Source organism: Schistocerca gregaria, chromosome 1, assembly GCF_023897955.1.
Source record: "Schistocerca gregaria isolate iqSchGreg1 chromosome 1, iqSchGreg1.2, whole genome shotgun sequence".
NCBI lineage: Eukaryota > Metazoa > Arthropoda > Insecta > Orthoptera > Acrididae > Schistocerca > Schistocerca gregaria.
Genome location: NC_064920.1, coordinates 792,741,694 through 792,754,707, shown reverse-complemented (window position 1 = coordinate 792,754,707; position 13,014 = coordinate 792,741,694). Strand labels below are relative to the sequence as shown.

Genomic DNA, 13,014 nt, shown 5'->3' with positions numbered 1-13,014 from the left:
TTTTTCAGTGTCCTCTGTCAATCCTACCTGAAATAATCCCATACCAGACAGCAGTATTGTAGCAGAGGATGGACAAGCATGCTGTAGAGAGACTCTTTAGTAGATATGTTGCATCTTATAAGCATTATGCCAATAAAATGCAGTCTTTGATTTTCCTTGTGCTTCCAAAGCATTAACTTTTTATGTGATTGTTGCAATTTAACACTCGAATGCCCAGAGGGGTCAAAATGACCCTTTTCAGTTTTTAAGTATTAGATATGTTTTGAAGAATGGTTCAAGTGACATTTACTTTTGTGACATTCATTTATTTGGAATGTAGTTTCATTATATTAAAAAACAGTGTATTTTGCCTAATTGATTATCACTTTTTTTCCAATTTTGCCTTTAACACCGAGAGGGGTCACATTGACCCCTTTAGAAATAAGCTATAATTTTGTTTATAGTCATGCCATACATTTATCTCATGCATTCTCAAGCCTTGGCTGCTTTACTCTGTAGTTCAATAATTTACTTTCATTCATATGATTGCCATATGAAATGACAACAATGGACTCAGTTCACTGTTGTCCGTCATTCCCTTGTAAGAATAAGTCTTTCAAAGGTGACTGTGATCTGAAGATTGAAATGAATGTGAAAGAGTATTTACAAGACAAAGAAATTCTTGCAGAGCTGCAAAGAGTTTGGAGTGTGATTCAGATGGTGGCGAACTTTTTCAGTGGAAGTGTTTTTACTGCAGGCATTGAGAAAAGATGAATCATGTAATACTATGATTCTGATTCTTCCGATACAGATAATGGAAGTTTACAGTCTAGTATGTATATTATTATTATTGCTGCTAATTTATAATCATCATATTCTTATCTACATATAATGTTACTGTACTTAATTTAGATTTTATGGTGGCTTTCTTAAATATATTCAGCCCAAACTCCTACTGAATTGTGGTCCTAAAGCATTTGTATAAGTAAAAAGTTAGTTATTGATATATATCAACAGCCTTTGAATTAACTAGTGTGGTATGAAAGAGGACAGAGTCCCCCTAAGATCAATCTGCGACGAGCACACAGTACATAAATTCCTTCACCCAAATTCTTAAATGCCCATAAACAAGATCTGATAAGAGATTTGAAATGTCTGTGCATACATAAAATCACACCAATCTGCCATACTCACCAATGGCAGAAAACTAGAGTCTCTTTTTCACTCGATGTCATGCCCTGATCTTTCTTTGTCTATTCCCTCCTGCTCTCAAGAGCACCTCTTCCACCACTAAAATCCACCAATGTTACAACACTTCAGCCAATGACAGCTTGAATAGCTCCCCACCAAGTAACTCAATTTGTAAAACACTTCGACATTTATGCAAATGGACCACCATTGCTACACTAATGAATCTATAACTGAAATATAGATCCTTAATTGACAGGTTATATCATGACACTAGTCCTTATCATTTTAATTATACTGATGGGAATAAATTGCAACACCAAGAAGTAGTTGTGTGACATAATAGGAAGTTGGTAGGCATGTTTCTGCATTTGAAAGATGCTGTCTATACTAATTTTGTGCCAGTCGCATAACAGTGGCGCTAGCAACACCACTATGAGGATGAAAATCAGGTGTGCTCCAAATAAATGCTGTAACGGTCATTAGCATTAGTGATGTATGAGACTAGATGTGGTGAGTTGATGTTAGTTAAGAATGCCCTTTAAGCAATGAAGCCCCCATTTCGAACAAGGTCATGTAATAGTGCTGAGAAGCTGGATGTTCCTTCTGTGATACTGGAGAAAGACTTGGCAAGAATGTTGCCCTTGTACATGATTGCTGCAGCAGTGGTCATGAGAACTTATGGTTGCAAGAAAACGGTATCTGGATGGTCACATGGCACTATGGAGAGGGAAGACCATTGTGTTTGGTGTATGGCTGTGGTACATCATACTGCATCTGCAGGAGCAATCTGGGTATCAGTTGGCACCATAATGACATAATGAATGATGCAAATTGGTTGCTCTAAGAATGGCTCTGAGCCAGATGGCCGTTGGTGTGCGTTACACTGAACACAAACCATCATGATTTGCGATTTCAGTGGTGTCAAGTGAGAACTCAGTGGAAGGCAGGGTGGATGTCTTTTGTTTTTTCTGACGAAAGCTGGTTCTGCCTCAGTGCCAGTGATGCCCATGTGGTAGTTAGAAGGAGGGCAGTTTAGGACCTGCAACCAACATGATAGTGTGCTAGACGCACTGGACCTTTACCTGGAGTTAAGGTCTGGTGCATTGTCCTGTACAAAAGCAGGAACACTCTCATGGTTACCCCATGCACCCTGAATGCAGGTTTAGATGTCATTCTAGGGATTTGATCTGTTGTGCTGCCATTCCAAGAGGTGTTTTCTAAGAGGGTAATGCTCGCCCACATACCGTTGTTGTAAACATGCTCTACAAGTGTCATATTGCCTTGACCTGCACACTCACCAGATCCATTTCCAGTTGAGCACACATGCGATATCAACAGATGACAAGTCTATTATTTGTGCTCTATAGATCAGGGATAATCATGTAACAGAAGAGGATATAATCCTGTTCCTCAGAGAGTAGAACAAGTATCTGCTTATTCATCATCTGATGAAAGACATAAAGAAGTTGCTCCTGATGGAACAGTCTGGATAGAAACAGTGCCTAATTCACAAGGTGGGCATCTTCCTATAAACAACATTTTGAGAGAATCTCCTTGACTTATACCGCATGTAAAAAGAAATGTAAGTGTTGAACTTATATCAAGTGCATGGCACTTGTTCATAGACAATTATATAATCAAATGTATCTTGAAATGTACTATAACAGAGGCACACAGAGTACTAGAAAACGACAGCTGGTCAATGAGCACGGAAGAACTAGAAGCATTTATTGCAATTATTTATGCCCATGGTGGTTGCTGAAGTACAGACCTTCACAGCTTATGGTCAGATTCCTGGGGCCTACTATTTTGTGTGGAAACCATGAGTAAAAACAGATTCTGTGAGATAATGAGATTCCTGAGGTTCGACGAGAAGTCTACATGCTCTGTACAATTACAGAAGGATAAGTTTGCATTGGTTTCTGCTGTTTGAAACAAATTCATAGAAAACTGTACAATGTGTTACAAACCTGGAAGTGACATATCAATAGACGAGCACCTCTTCCTAAGTAAAACTAGGTGCTCCTTCACACAATTCATGGCTTCAAAGCCTGACAAGTATGGGCAAAAATTTTGTTTACCTATAGATGCTGAAAACAAGTATATACTCAATGGTTTCTCTTAAGGATACTGCATGATCCCAAGATGAAAGGATTTCAGATTATGTAGTGATGCATCTTATGGAACCATTTCTGGGCAAAGGCAGAAATGTCTCTACAGACAATTACATCACTTCACACAAACTAGCCAAAAAATTGAAAGAAAAATCAACCTCCATTGTAAGCTGTGACACGGTCTTTGAGGCTAATGTTGGGACCATCAAAATATCATGATATGTCTGCCCACACCATCATGCTTCCACTTCCATGCTTAACTGTTGAAAGTCCAGCAATTAGGATTGTAAGCTTCTTTTGGTGTTCTCCAGACATAAACCTGGCCCGACATTGGAAATAACGTTGACTCAACGGACCATATGACATGTTTCCACTGATCAGCTGTTCAGGATTTATGCTCCTGACACCATCTTTTACATTTCTTTGCATTGGTTGTCGTCACTAATGGTTTTGGTACAGCAGCTCATCCATGAAGATTCATTTTATGTAGTTCTTGTCAGACAGTGTCAATAGATACAGGGTCTTGAAGATGGCTATTGAGCTGTGCAGTCACTTTAGCCACCACAGTTTCATGTTGTTCTGACACAATTTGTATTAGCATATGATGATTTCTATCATTCAGTTTTGATTTGCACCCACTATTAAGTTTACATGATGATGTCATCCCATGTTTTGTGTAGGCTGTGATGACTGTTGAAACAGTTGCTCTTGAGACATTCAGTATGTTGGCTGTCTTGGTTATTGATGCTCCAGCTAACCAGGCCCCCAGAATCTGCCCTCTTTGGAACTCTGTGAGGTTTTTCATTGTACATTGACCTCGGCCTCTGGATGCAAATACGAAGTGTCCACTACTCATAAACAACTTGCACTGATGCCTAGTCTGTACTGAACATGCACAGTCCAGCGCGACAAGTGCCTTACCTGTGTTGTTGGCTGTCAAACACAACCATCCCCTTACTACCACTGTTCACACTATTCCCTATAAATGGTACAGTATCCAACAATTAAAAAGTAATGAGATTAATCACCCAATTCCAGGAATGTGGATCAGTTTCCTCAGCACTTATAACCACGACAGGGGTGATATTATTTTTTACAGCCCATGTTCTTCAGTAATTCTACCTTTTGTGTCTCCATCAATATAGTTTTGAAATCATCCAGCATATCATATTTTCATTCTCCTTTACATATTTTATGGTACACCTCTACAGCTGAGTGGTCAGTGTTGCTGTCTGCCATGCAGAGGACCCTGTTTGATCCCCTATACTGCCAGGAATTTTTCCTCCTGAGGAGGGGGATGGGAGAGGGGAGGGGTTGGTGTAGTGTGCACTCAGTCTTGTGAGGCCAACTGATGAGCTACTCAACCAATTAGTGGTGTTCCAAAGTAAACTCAACAATGACAATGGAGCAATGTGCTGACCATATGCCCTGCCAAACCACATCCAATGAGGCCATTGGCAGAGGATGACATGGCACCCGTTGAGCTCCAACTGGTCTCTCTAGGGCCAATCTTCAATTTTGTCACATATTTTTCCCATTTTACTATCATATAATTGGGAAATGGAAGTGAAAATGTGTACGATTGTGGTTAGCATTGGCTTTGCTCCATCCTGAGAAGAATGTGTAGTTGCTCACAATTGTTCACTGTCACACACTTCCCTGTTCATAAAAATGCTAACAGCAGTTCTGGTTCTTTAGTAACCAGTCTAAAAAACTACATCATACCTCTATCTGTCCACTAATCTCTATGGAGTACCACTTCAAACTGTTCATCTTTCTCTTTTCAGATTTTCTGTGTTGCCAACAAATTAAAACTAATTAAATTCCATAGTATGATTTCTAGAATGTAAGTTTTGTTCATCATCTTTCTGGTAACTCCTTTCTGAGTAGTTCAAACTGAACTGTTCCATCTCTTGTTCTATTTGCTGTCATGATGTCAAGTAAAGTCTCACACTTATCTGCAGTCAAAATGCAAGGTTTCCTAGTGATGTGTAGAACATGAACCAAATTACACAAAGTATTACACAACTAAATGTTTATCTGCAATCTTGGATCATTTCTCACACTTACAAAACAGACTCACTTTGAGTAACAAGGAGTTAGTTAGTTAGTTAGTTAGTTATATTACTTGTTCCATGGATCATGAACACGATTCTTTCGTAATGATGTGGAACGTGTCAAAGTACACAAGATTCATTTATCCCAAATAATCATTGTTAGTCTTATATACGGTACAATTGTTAATGCTTACTGTATTTCTTTGGCCTATGTCTAAAAATTCATCTATGGAGTAGAAGGAGTTGTCATTCAGGAATTCCCTTAACTTACTTTTGAATGCCGATTGGTTGTCTGTCAGACTTTTGATATTGTTTGGAAATTGACCAAAAATCTTTGTGGCAGTGTCATTCACCCCATTTTGTGCCAATGTCAAATTCAATGAACGGTAGTGAAGGTCACCCTGTCTCCTAGTATTGTAGCTGTGGACTGTGCTATTAATTCTGAAGTGATCTGGGTTTCTAACAACAAATTTCATTAGGCTGTATATATATTGTGAAGCTACTGGCAATATCCCTAATTCTTTAAATAATTGTCTACAAGATGATCTTGGATGAGCCCCAGACATTATTCTGATAACACGTTTTTGTGCAATAAATACCTTCTTTCTTAGTGATGAATTGCCCCAAAAGATGATTCCGTAAGAAAGCAACGAATGAAAATATGCATGGTAAACCAACTTACTGATGTGCTTGTCTCCAAAATTTGCAATGACACTAATAGCATAGGTAGCTGAGCGCAATCGTTTCAGTAGATTGTCAACGTGTGTCTTCCAGTTTAAATTCTGATCAATACAGACACCCAGAAATTTTGAACAATCTGCTTTAGCTAAAGATTTCCCCCCACACTCTATATTTATTTCCGGTGTTATGCCTTTCCCTGTACTGAACTGTAATTATTTTAAAACTAACTGCAAAAGCACTGTGGCAATCTAACAGACAATGCATCACCACCAACTGCTTCCCAACAACTTCTACACTGATGAAAGAGACTAACAGTTCAAAGCAACATAGTTTAATAGTCACATCCCAGTCATCACATTTGATGTTTCTATAGAAATAAAACAAGTTTATTTAATTCAACATTTGTAAACTTTCCGTACTTTGTTAATCTATGTAAACCACTAACATCTGAATCATATATTGTTGTGGTCTTCAGTCTAAAGACTGGTCTGATGCTAGTCTATCCTGTGCAAACCTCTTCATCTCTGAATAACTAATACAACCTATTACACCCATTTTAGCCTGCTTGCTGTATTCATGCCTCGGTGCCCCTCAATCTTCCCCCAATTTCCCTCCATTACCAAATTAACTATTCTTTGAAGAGTCAGGATGTGTCCTGTCAACTCATACCTTGTTTTAGTTAAGTTATACCATAAATTTATTTGTCCCCAATTCAGTTCAATGTTTCATCATTAGTTCTTCAATTGACCCATCTAATCTTCAGGATTTTAGTACAGCATCACATTTCAAAGGCTTCTATTCTCTCCATGCCTGAATGGCATATAATTCATGTTTCACTTCCATACATGGCTATACTCAAGACAAATACCTCCAGAAAAAAACTTTGTAACACTTGAATTTATGTTAGATGCTAACAATTCCTGTTTTCCAGAAATGCTTTTCTTGTTATTGCTAGTCTGATTTTATTTCCTTTCTATTTCAGCCCTCATCAGGTATTTTTCATCCCAAAAGAAACTTGTCTATTATTTTTAGTCTCTTACTTCTTAATCTAATTCCATTAGCATCACCCAGATAAATTCAATTATATTACATTACCATTATTTTACATTTGTTGATGTTCATCTTATAATCTCTTTCCATTACACTATCATTTTGTTTGGCTGCTCTTCCAGATCCTTTGCTCTCTCTGACGGAATTACAATATCATCGGCAAACAACAAAGTCTTTATTTCTTCTCCCTGAAATTTAATTTCCCTTTGAAATTTCTGTTTAGTTTCCTCTAGTGTATGCTCAAGACACTTACTGCAAAACATCAGAATAGGCTACAACCTTTAGTGTTTGCTCAAAACACACACTGAAAAACATTGCCTCACTACCTTCTCAATTATTGCTTCCCTTACTTGTCCTTTGATCTTGGAACTGCAGTCTAATTTCTCTTCAAGATGCAGATAACCTTTTCTCTCTGTAATTAAAGCCTCCTATCTTCATGATTTCAGAGTGTATTCCAGTCAACATTGTCAAAACATGTCTTTAAATGAACAACTGCTCTAAAATATAGCTTTGCCTTTCTTCAACCTATCTTCTAAAGTAAGGTGTAGTATCAGAATTACCTGTGTATTTCTACTTCTCCAAAATCTAAACTGATCTTCCTGAGGTTGGCTTCTATCAGTTTTTCCAATCTTCTGTAAATAATCCATATCAATATTTTGTACCCATGACTTATTAAACTGATGGTTTGTTGGTATTCACAACTGTCAGCACCTGCCTTCTTTGGAATTGGAATTATCACATTCTGAGGGTATTTCCCTGACTCACATATCTTGTACACCAGACTGAATTGTTTTGTCTTGGCTGGCTCTTCCTAAGATCTCGATCATTTTGAGGGAATGTCATCTACTCTAACGACCTTTTTGGAATTTAAGTCTTTCAGTGGTTTCTTAAATTCTTCTAACAGTATCACATCACCCATCCAAATCATCTACCTTTCTAAAACATTTTCTCCATGTTTCTCTCCCTTATATAGCCCTTATGTACACTCCTGGAAATGGAAAAAAGAACACATTGACACCGGTGTGTCAGACCTACCATACTTGCTCCGGACACTGCGAGAGGGCTGTACAAGCAATGATCACACACACGGCACAGCGGACACACCAGGAACCGCGGTGTTGGCCGTCGAATGGCGCTAGCTACGCAGCATTTGTGCACCACCGCCGTCAGTGTCAGCCAGTTTGCCGTGGCATACGGAGCTCCATCGCAGTCTTTAATACTGGTAGCATGCCGCGACAGTGTGGACGTGAACCGTATGTGCAGTTGACGGACTTTGAGCGAGGGCGTATAGTGGGCATGCGGGAGGCCGGGTGGACGTACCGCCGAATTGCTCAACACGTGGGGCGTGAGGTCTCCACAGTACATCGATGTTGTCACCAGTGGTTGGCGGAAGGTGCACGTGCCCGTCGACCTGGGACCGGACCGCAGCGACGCACGGATGCACGCCAAGACCGTAGGATCCTACGCAGTGCCGTAGGGGACCGCACCGCCACTTCCCAGCAAATTAGGGACACTGTCGCTCCTGGGGTATCGGCGAGGACCATTCGAAACCATCTCCATGAAGCTGGGCTACGGTCCCGTACACCCTTAGGCCGTCTTCCGCTTACGCCCCAACATCGTGTAGCCCGCCTCCAGTGGTGTCGCGACAGGCGTGAATGGAGGGACGAATGGAGACGTGTCGTCTTCAGCGACGAGAGTCGCTTCTGCTTTGGTGCCAATGATGGTCTTATGCATGTTTGGCGCCGTGCAGGTGAGCGCCACAATCAGGACTGCATTCGACCAAGGCATACAGGGCCAACACCCGGCATCATGGTGTGGGGAGCGATCTCCTACACTGGCCGTACACCTCTGGTGATCATCGAGGGGACACTGAATAGTGCACGGTACATCCAAACTGTCATCGAACCCATCGTTCTATCATTCCTAGACCGGCAAGGGAACTTGCTGTTCCAACAGGACAATGCACATCCGTATGTATCCCGTGCCACCCAACGTGCTCTAGAAGGTGTAAGTCAACTACTCTGGCCAGCAAGATCTCCGGATCTGTCCCCCATTGAGCATGTTTGGGACTGGATGAAGCGTCGTCTCACGCGGTCTGCACGTCCAGCACGAACGCTGGTCCAACTGAGGCGCCAGGGGGAAATGGCATGGCAAGCCGTTCCACAGGACTACATCCAGCATGTCTACGATCATCTCCATGGGAGAATAGCAGCCTGCATTGCTGCGAAAGGTGGATATACACTGTACTAGTGCCGACATTGTGCATGCTCTGTTGCCTGTGTCTATGTGCCTGTGGTTCTGTCAGTGTGATCATGTGATGTATCTGATCCCAGGAATGTGTCAATAAAGTTTCCCCTTCCTGGGACAATGAATTCACGGTGTTCTTATTTCAATTTCCAGGAGTGTATATTCCTTCAACCTTTCAGATTCCCTTTCTTTGCTTAGTTCTGGCTTTCTGTCTGAGCTCTCGAAATTCATACTGCTTCACTGCTTTTCTTCAAAGCTCTCTTTCATTTTCTTGCAGACACCATCTATTTTTCCCCTAGTCATGCACATTTCTACAGTCTTGTATTTGTCCTCTAGCCATTTTTACTCAGCCACTATGGATTTTCTGTTAATGTCATTTTTTAAATGTTTGTATTGCCTTTTGCCTGATTCATTTTCTGCATTTTTATGTTTTACCTTTTCATCAGTTAAATTCAGTATCTACTGTATTATTTGAGGATTTCTACCAGGGCTTGTGTTTTTGCCTATGATATCCACTAATGCCTTCACTATTTGATCTCTCAAAGCTAGCCCTTTGTCCTTTATTGTTTTCCTATTCTGTATTTCAATGTAATGTTGTCTAATATTCCTTCTGAAACATACAACAGTGTCTGTTTCTTTAAATTTCTCCATGTCCCATCCTCTTAAATTCCTGCCTTAACGTATCTTGGCAATTTCCTAACAGATGATCGGGGAAGTGAGTATTATATTCAAATATTCTACGTTTTTTTTTTTTTTTTTTTTTTTTTTTTTTTTTTTTTTTTAAATCTGACATGTTCCACACCTATGAGAACCACCTCATTTTTAATCTATGGAACAAAACCTGGATCTAATCTAATCTATCCCACCTGGTTAGCCATGCAGTCTAACGCACGGCTTTCCAGATTGCGAAGGAATGCATAATCCCTGGCCCGAAACTACCCGGTGAACTTGTGTCGAGGTTCGGTGAGCCGGCCAGTCTATAGATGGTTTTTAAGTGGTTTTCCATCTGCCTTGGCGAATGCAAGCTGGTTCCCCTTATTCCACCCCAGCTACACTATTTTGGCGATTGCCGTGCAAACAAATTCTCCACATACAAGTACACCACCATTACTCTACCACACAAACATAGGGGTTACACTCGTCTGGTGTGAGATGTTTCCTCGGGGGGATGTGGGAGGGGGGGGCGGGGGGGTCCACTGGGGGCTGAACTGCACAATAACCCTGAAAGAGTGGTTAGGTATGGGGCGGCAGAGGGCTGAAGTGGAATGCGTTAGTCATTGTGCGGTTGTGGACCACTGTAGCTGCGGCTGGGATGGAGCCTCTCCATCATTTCTAGGCCCCCGGTTAACATACAAAACAATACAATACAATAACCTAATCTAATAATCAAATCAGCAAATTTTCATCAGTCAACCATGCATTTGCCCCTGGTTAAGTCTGTGTACTGTGGTGAAAGGAACTTCAGGGCTGCAAAGATATGATAGAGATATGAATTTGCATACAGCTACATATATACACAAGCTTTCTAGAAAATGATTGGTAAGTGACATCATTGTCACATGCTCTCACTTTCGTCAACAAGTAGAAGTGTGTGTATACCTCACCACTAGTCCATTTGTTTATGTTTGGTGAAATGGAAAACAAAAGAACAACACCAAATTTTTCAATGAAAGAGGTGGACATACTTCAAAGTTTTGTTCGTGTGAATGCATCAGTTCTTGAAAATAAAAGAACAGATGGCTGCAGTATCAAAGAAGAAATTTACAGCATCTCGTTTTGCTCACTATTTTTTTCATTTTTTACCATTCACTTCAAATACCTATGTCATTCGAATATAAAATTCATCAAGTATATGCTAATTAGCACATCTAATTCTTATTTTATGAAAAATGCATGTCTTCTTATTTCTAACTATATGCTGCATACAAAAATCCAGTTTTCATTGCAAACAACAATCTTTTATAAAACTTTTTTACTTTTTCTTTACCACAGAGAGCAAGCATGCTACAACAAAGGCACAGCACTTGTCATAATAAATCTACTTTATTTTAGCATATTTAACATGCTCAGAAAACTTATAAGTTGAATTTTCTGAGAATTTTTGAGAGTTACATTGAACTGCTTTGAGAGAGGTTTATTTGAGTTTTGAACTTCATGTATCATAAATGAAAAAAATCGAATCCAATTGTTGTGTGGGCATGTTTGGAAGCACAATTTAGTTATACTCCTGGTAAGTTTGATTCATAAATTGATAAACTTTCTAGGTTCATCTTACATATAGAGTACTGCACACAATGCCTTGAGTCTGTGTCAGTACATCAAAACATGCCACCATCTTAGTACTGCATGCTTATAAAACCCTGGTCAACTCATGAAAGTTGCGTTTGAGCCACAGTCAAATTTAACTGTGGTCAGCTCCCTCATTTAACTTTGATCGAGTTTGGTGTGCCAGAATTTTGTATTGAACAGGATTAAATGCTGACTTTACCATGTTAAACTTTTAATCAGGGTCGGTTCACTCATCTGCATGTCCTCAGTGATAAAAGTAAAAGTTGTAGAATCCCCTTGCTTTCCATTATTTTACAATACACAATAAGAAGTAGGATGCACTGGTTATTTTCCTGCTTCTACATTTCTCCCTGCCCCCTTCTCTCCAATGCTTTCTGTTTCTTTCCCCTTTGTCTTTTTGTCCTGTACTTTTTACTCAAAATGTTAGCAGTGATTGGAACACAACAGGAAGCTTTAGAAAAAGAAGTAAAATAAATCAGAGATTCCATCAACTTGGCTGCAATAAAATGTGCAAACAGATAGATCGTTAAATAATGATTGAGAATATTCACATTAGGATGTAGCTAATTGTAAAAGCAATAGATGAATATTAGTTATATATCAAATAAGAGCTTTTACCGATGAAATGTTTTTGGCCACTTTAGGTAGATCAAGTGTAAAAGTGTGTGATCAAAAACATGTATTTGATGTAGAGAATATATTTTCAGCTGCTTCTAAAGTAATACTTAAATGAAAACTTAGCAAATAATGGGTACACACCTCAAGCCGCCGAGCTTTAAGCTCAACCTCAGTGTCAGCATCTGGCATGACATAGAATGGTACAGGTTTCTCAATTATGATTGGCTCTGGTGGTGGCTGTGGTTGAGGTGTTGGTGGCTCATGTGGTTGGTCAACTGATGCCGTGATTCTTGCCTCCTGCATCATTGCTTTTGTCTCTGCTGCCTTCTGCAAAGCCTCTTGTTCTGCCTTCAGCCGTGCGCTCTCTTCAGAAAGGGCTTCCATCTGCTCTCTCAGTTCTCTAATTTCCTCTTGCACTTCTTCCTGCAGATGGTAAAGTGAAAAAAATTTGAAAGCAGGAAAAGATGAACTGAAACTTCAAGAACATGATGCATTCCAAGGGAGACAAAAATTTCCTGTTATCATTAGCATAAACAATGTTTAATTGATACAGTAAAGCCTTGACCAGTAGGGGACTTTTCTCACTTTTTCAGTTTTTGTCTTATTTCCATGCAGAATTTTGTAGGTGGTGCATCATGTAATTGAAGTGATTACAATACGACATATGCAACTTTTTCCTCAACCAGTACTAATAAGAGGTTCTCCACGTAAAGCATGCAAAGCAAACAAGTACTGGCACAGGCCTACCTGTTCTAACTAGGGAATGGTCCTGTCTGACATATAAAAAC

General features: G+C 39.8%; 1 protein-coding gene across 1 annotated transcript in view; it reads right to left on the bottom strand.

Annotated features, from left to right (window-relative positions):
• LOC126274082 (microtubule-associated protein futsch) overlaps positions 1-13,014 on the bottom strand; it is a 255,151-nt gene that overhangs the window by 34,616 nt on the left and 207,521 nt on the right. Inside the window, exon 9 of the mRNA XM_049977084.1 lies at positions 12,368-12,649. Coding sequence (XP_049833041.1) covers positions 12,368-12,649 — 282 coding nt within the window. The remainder of the gene's footprint in view (positions 1-12,367; positions 12,650-13,014) is intronic.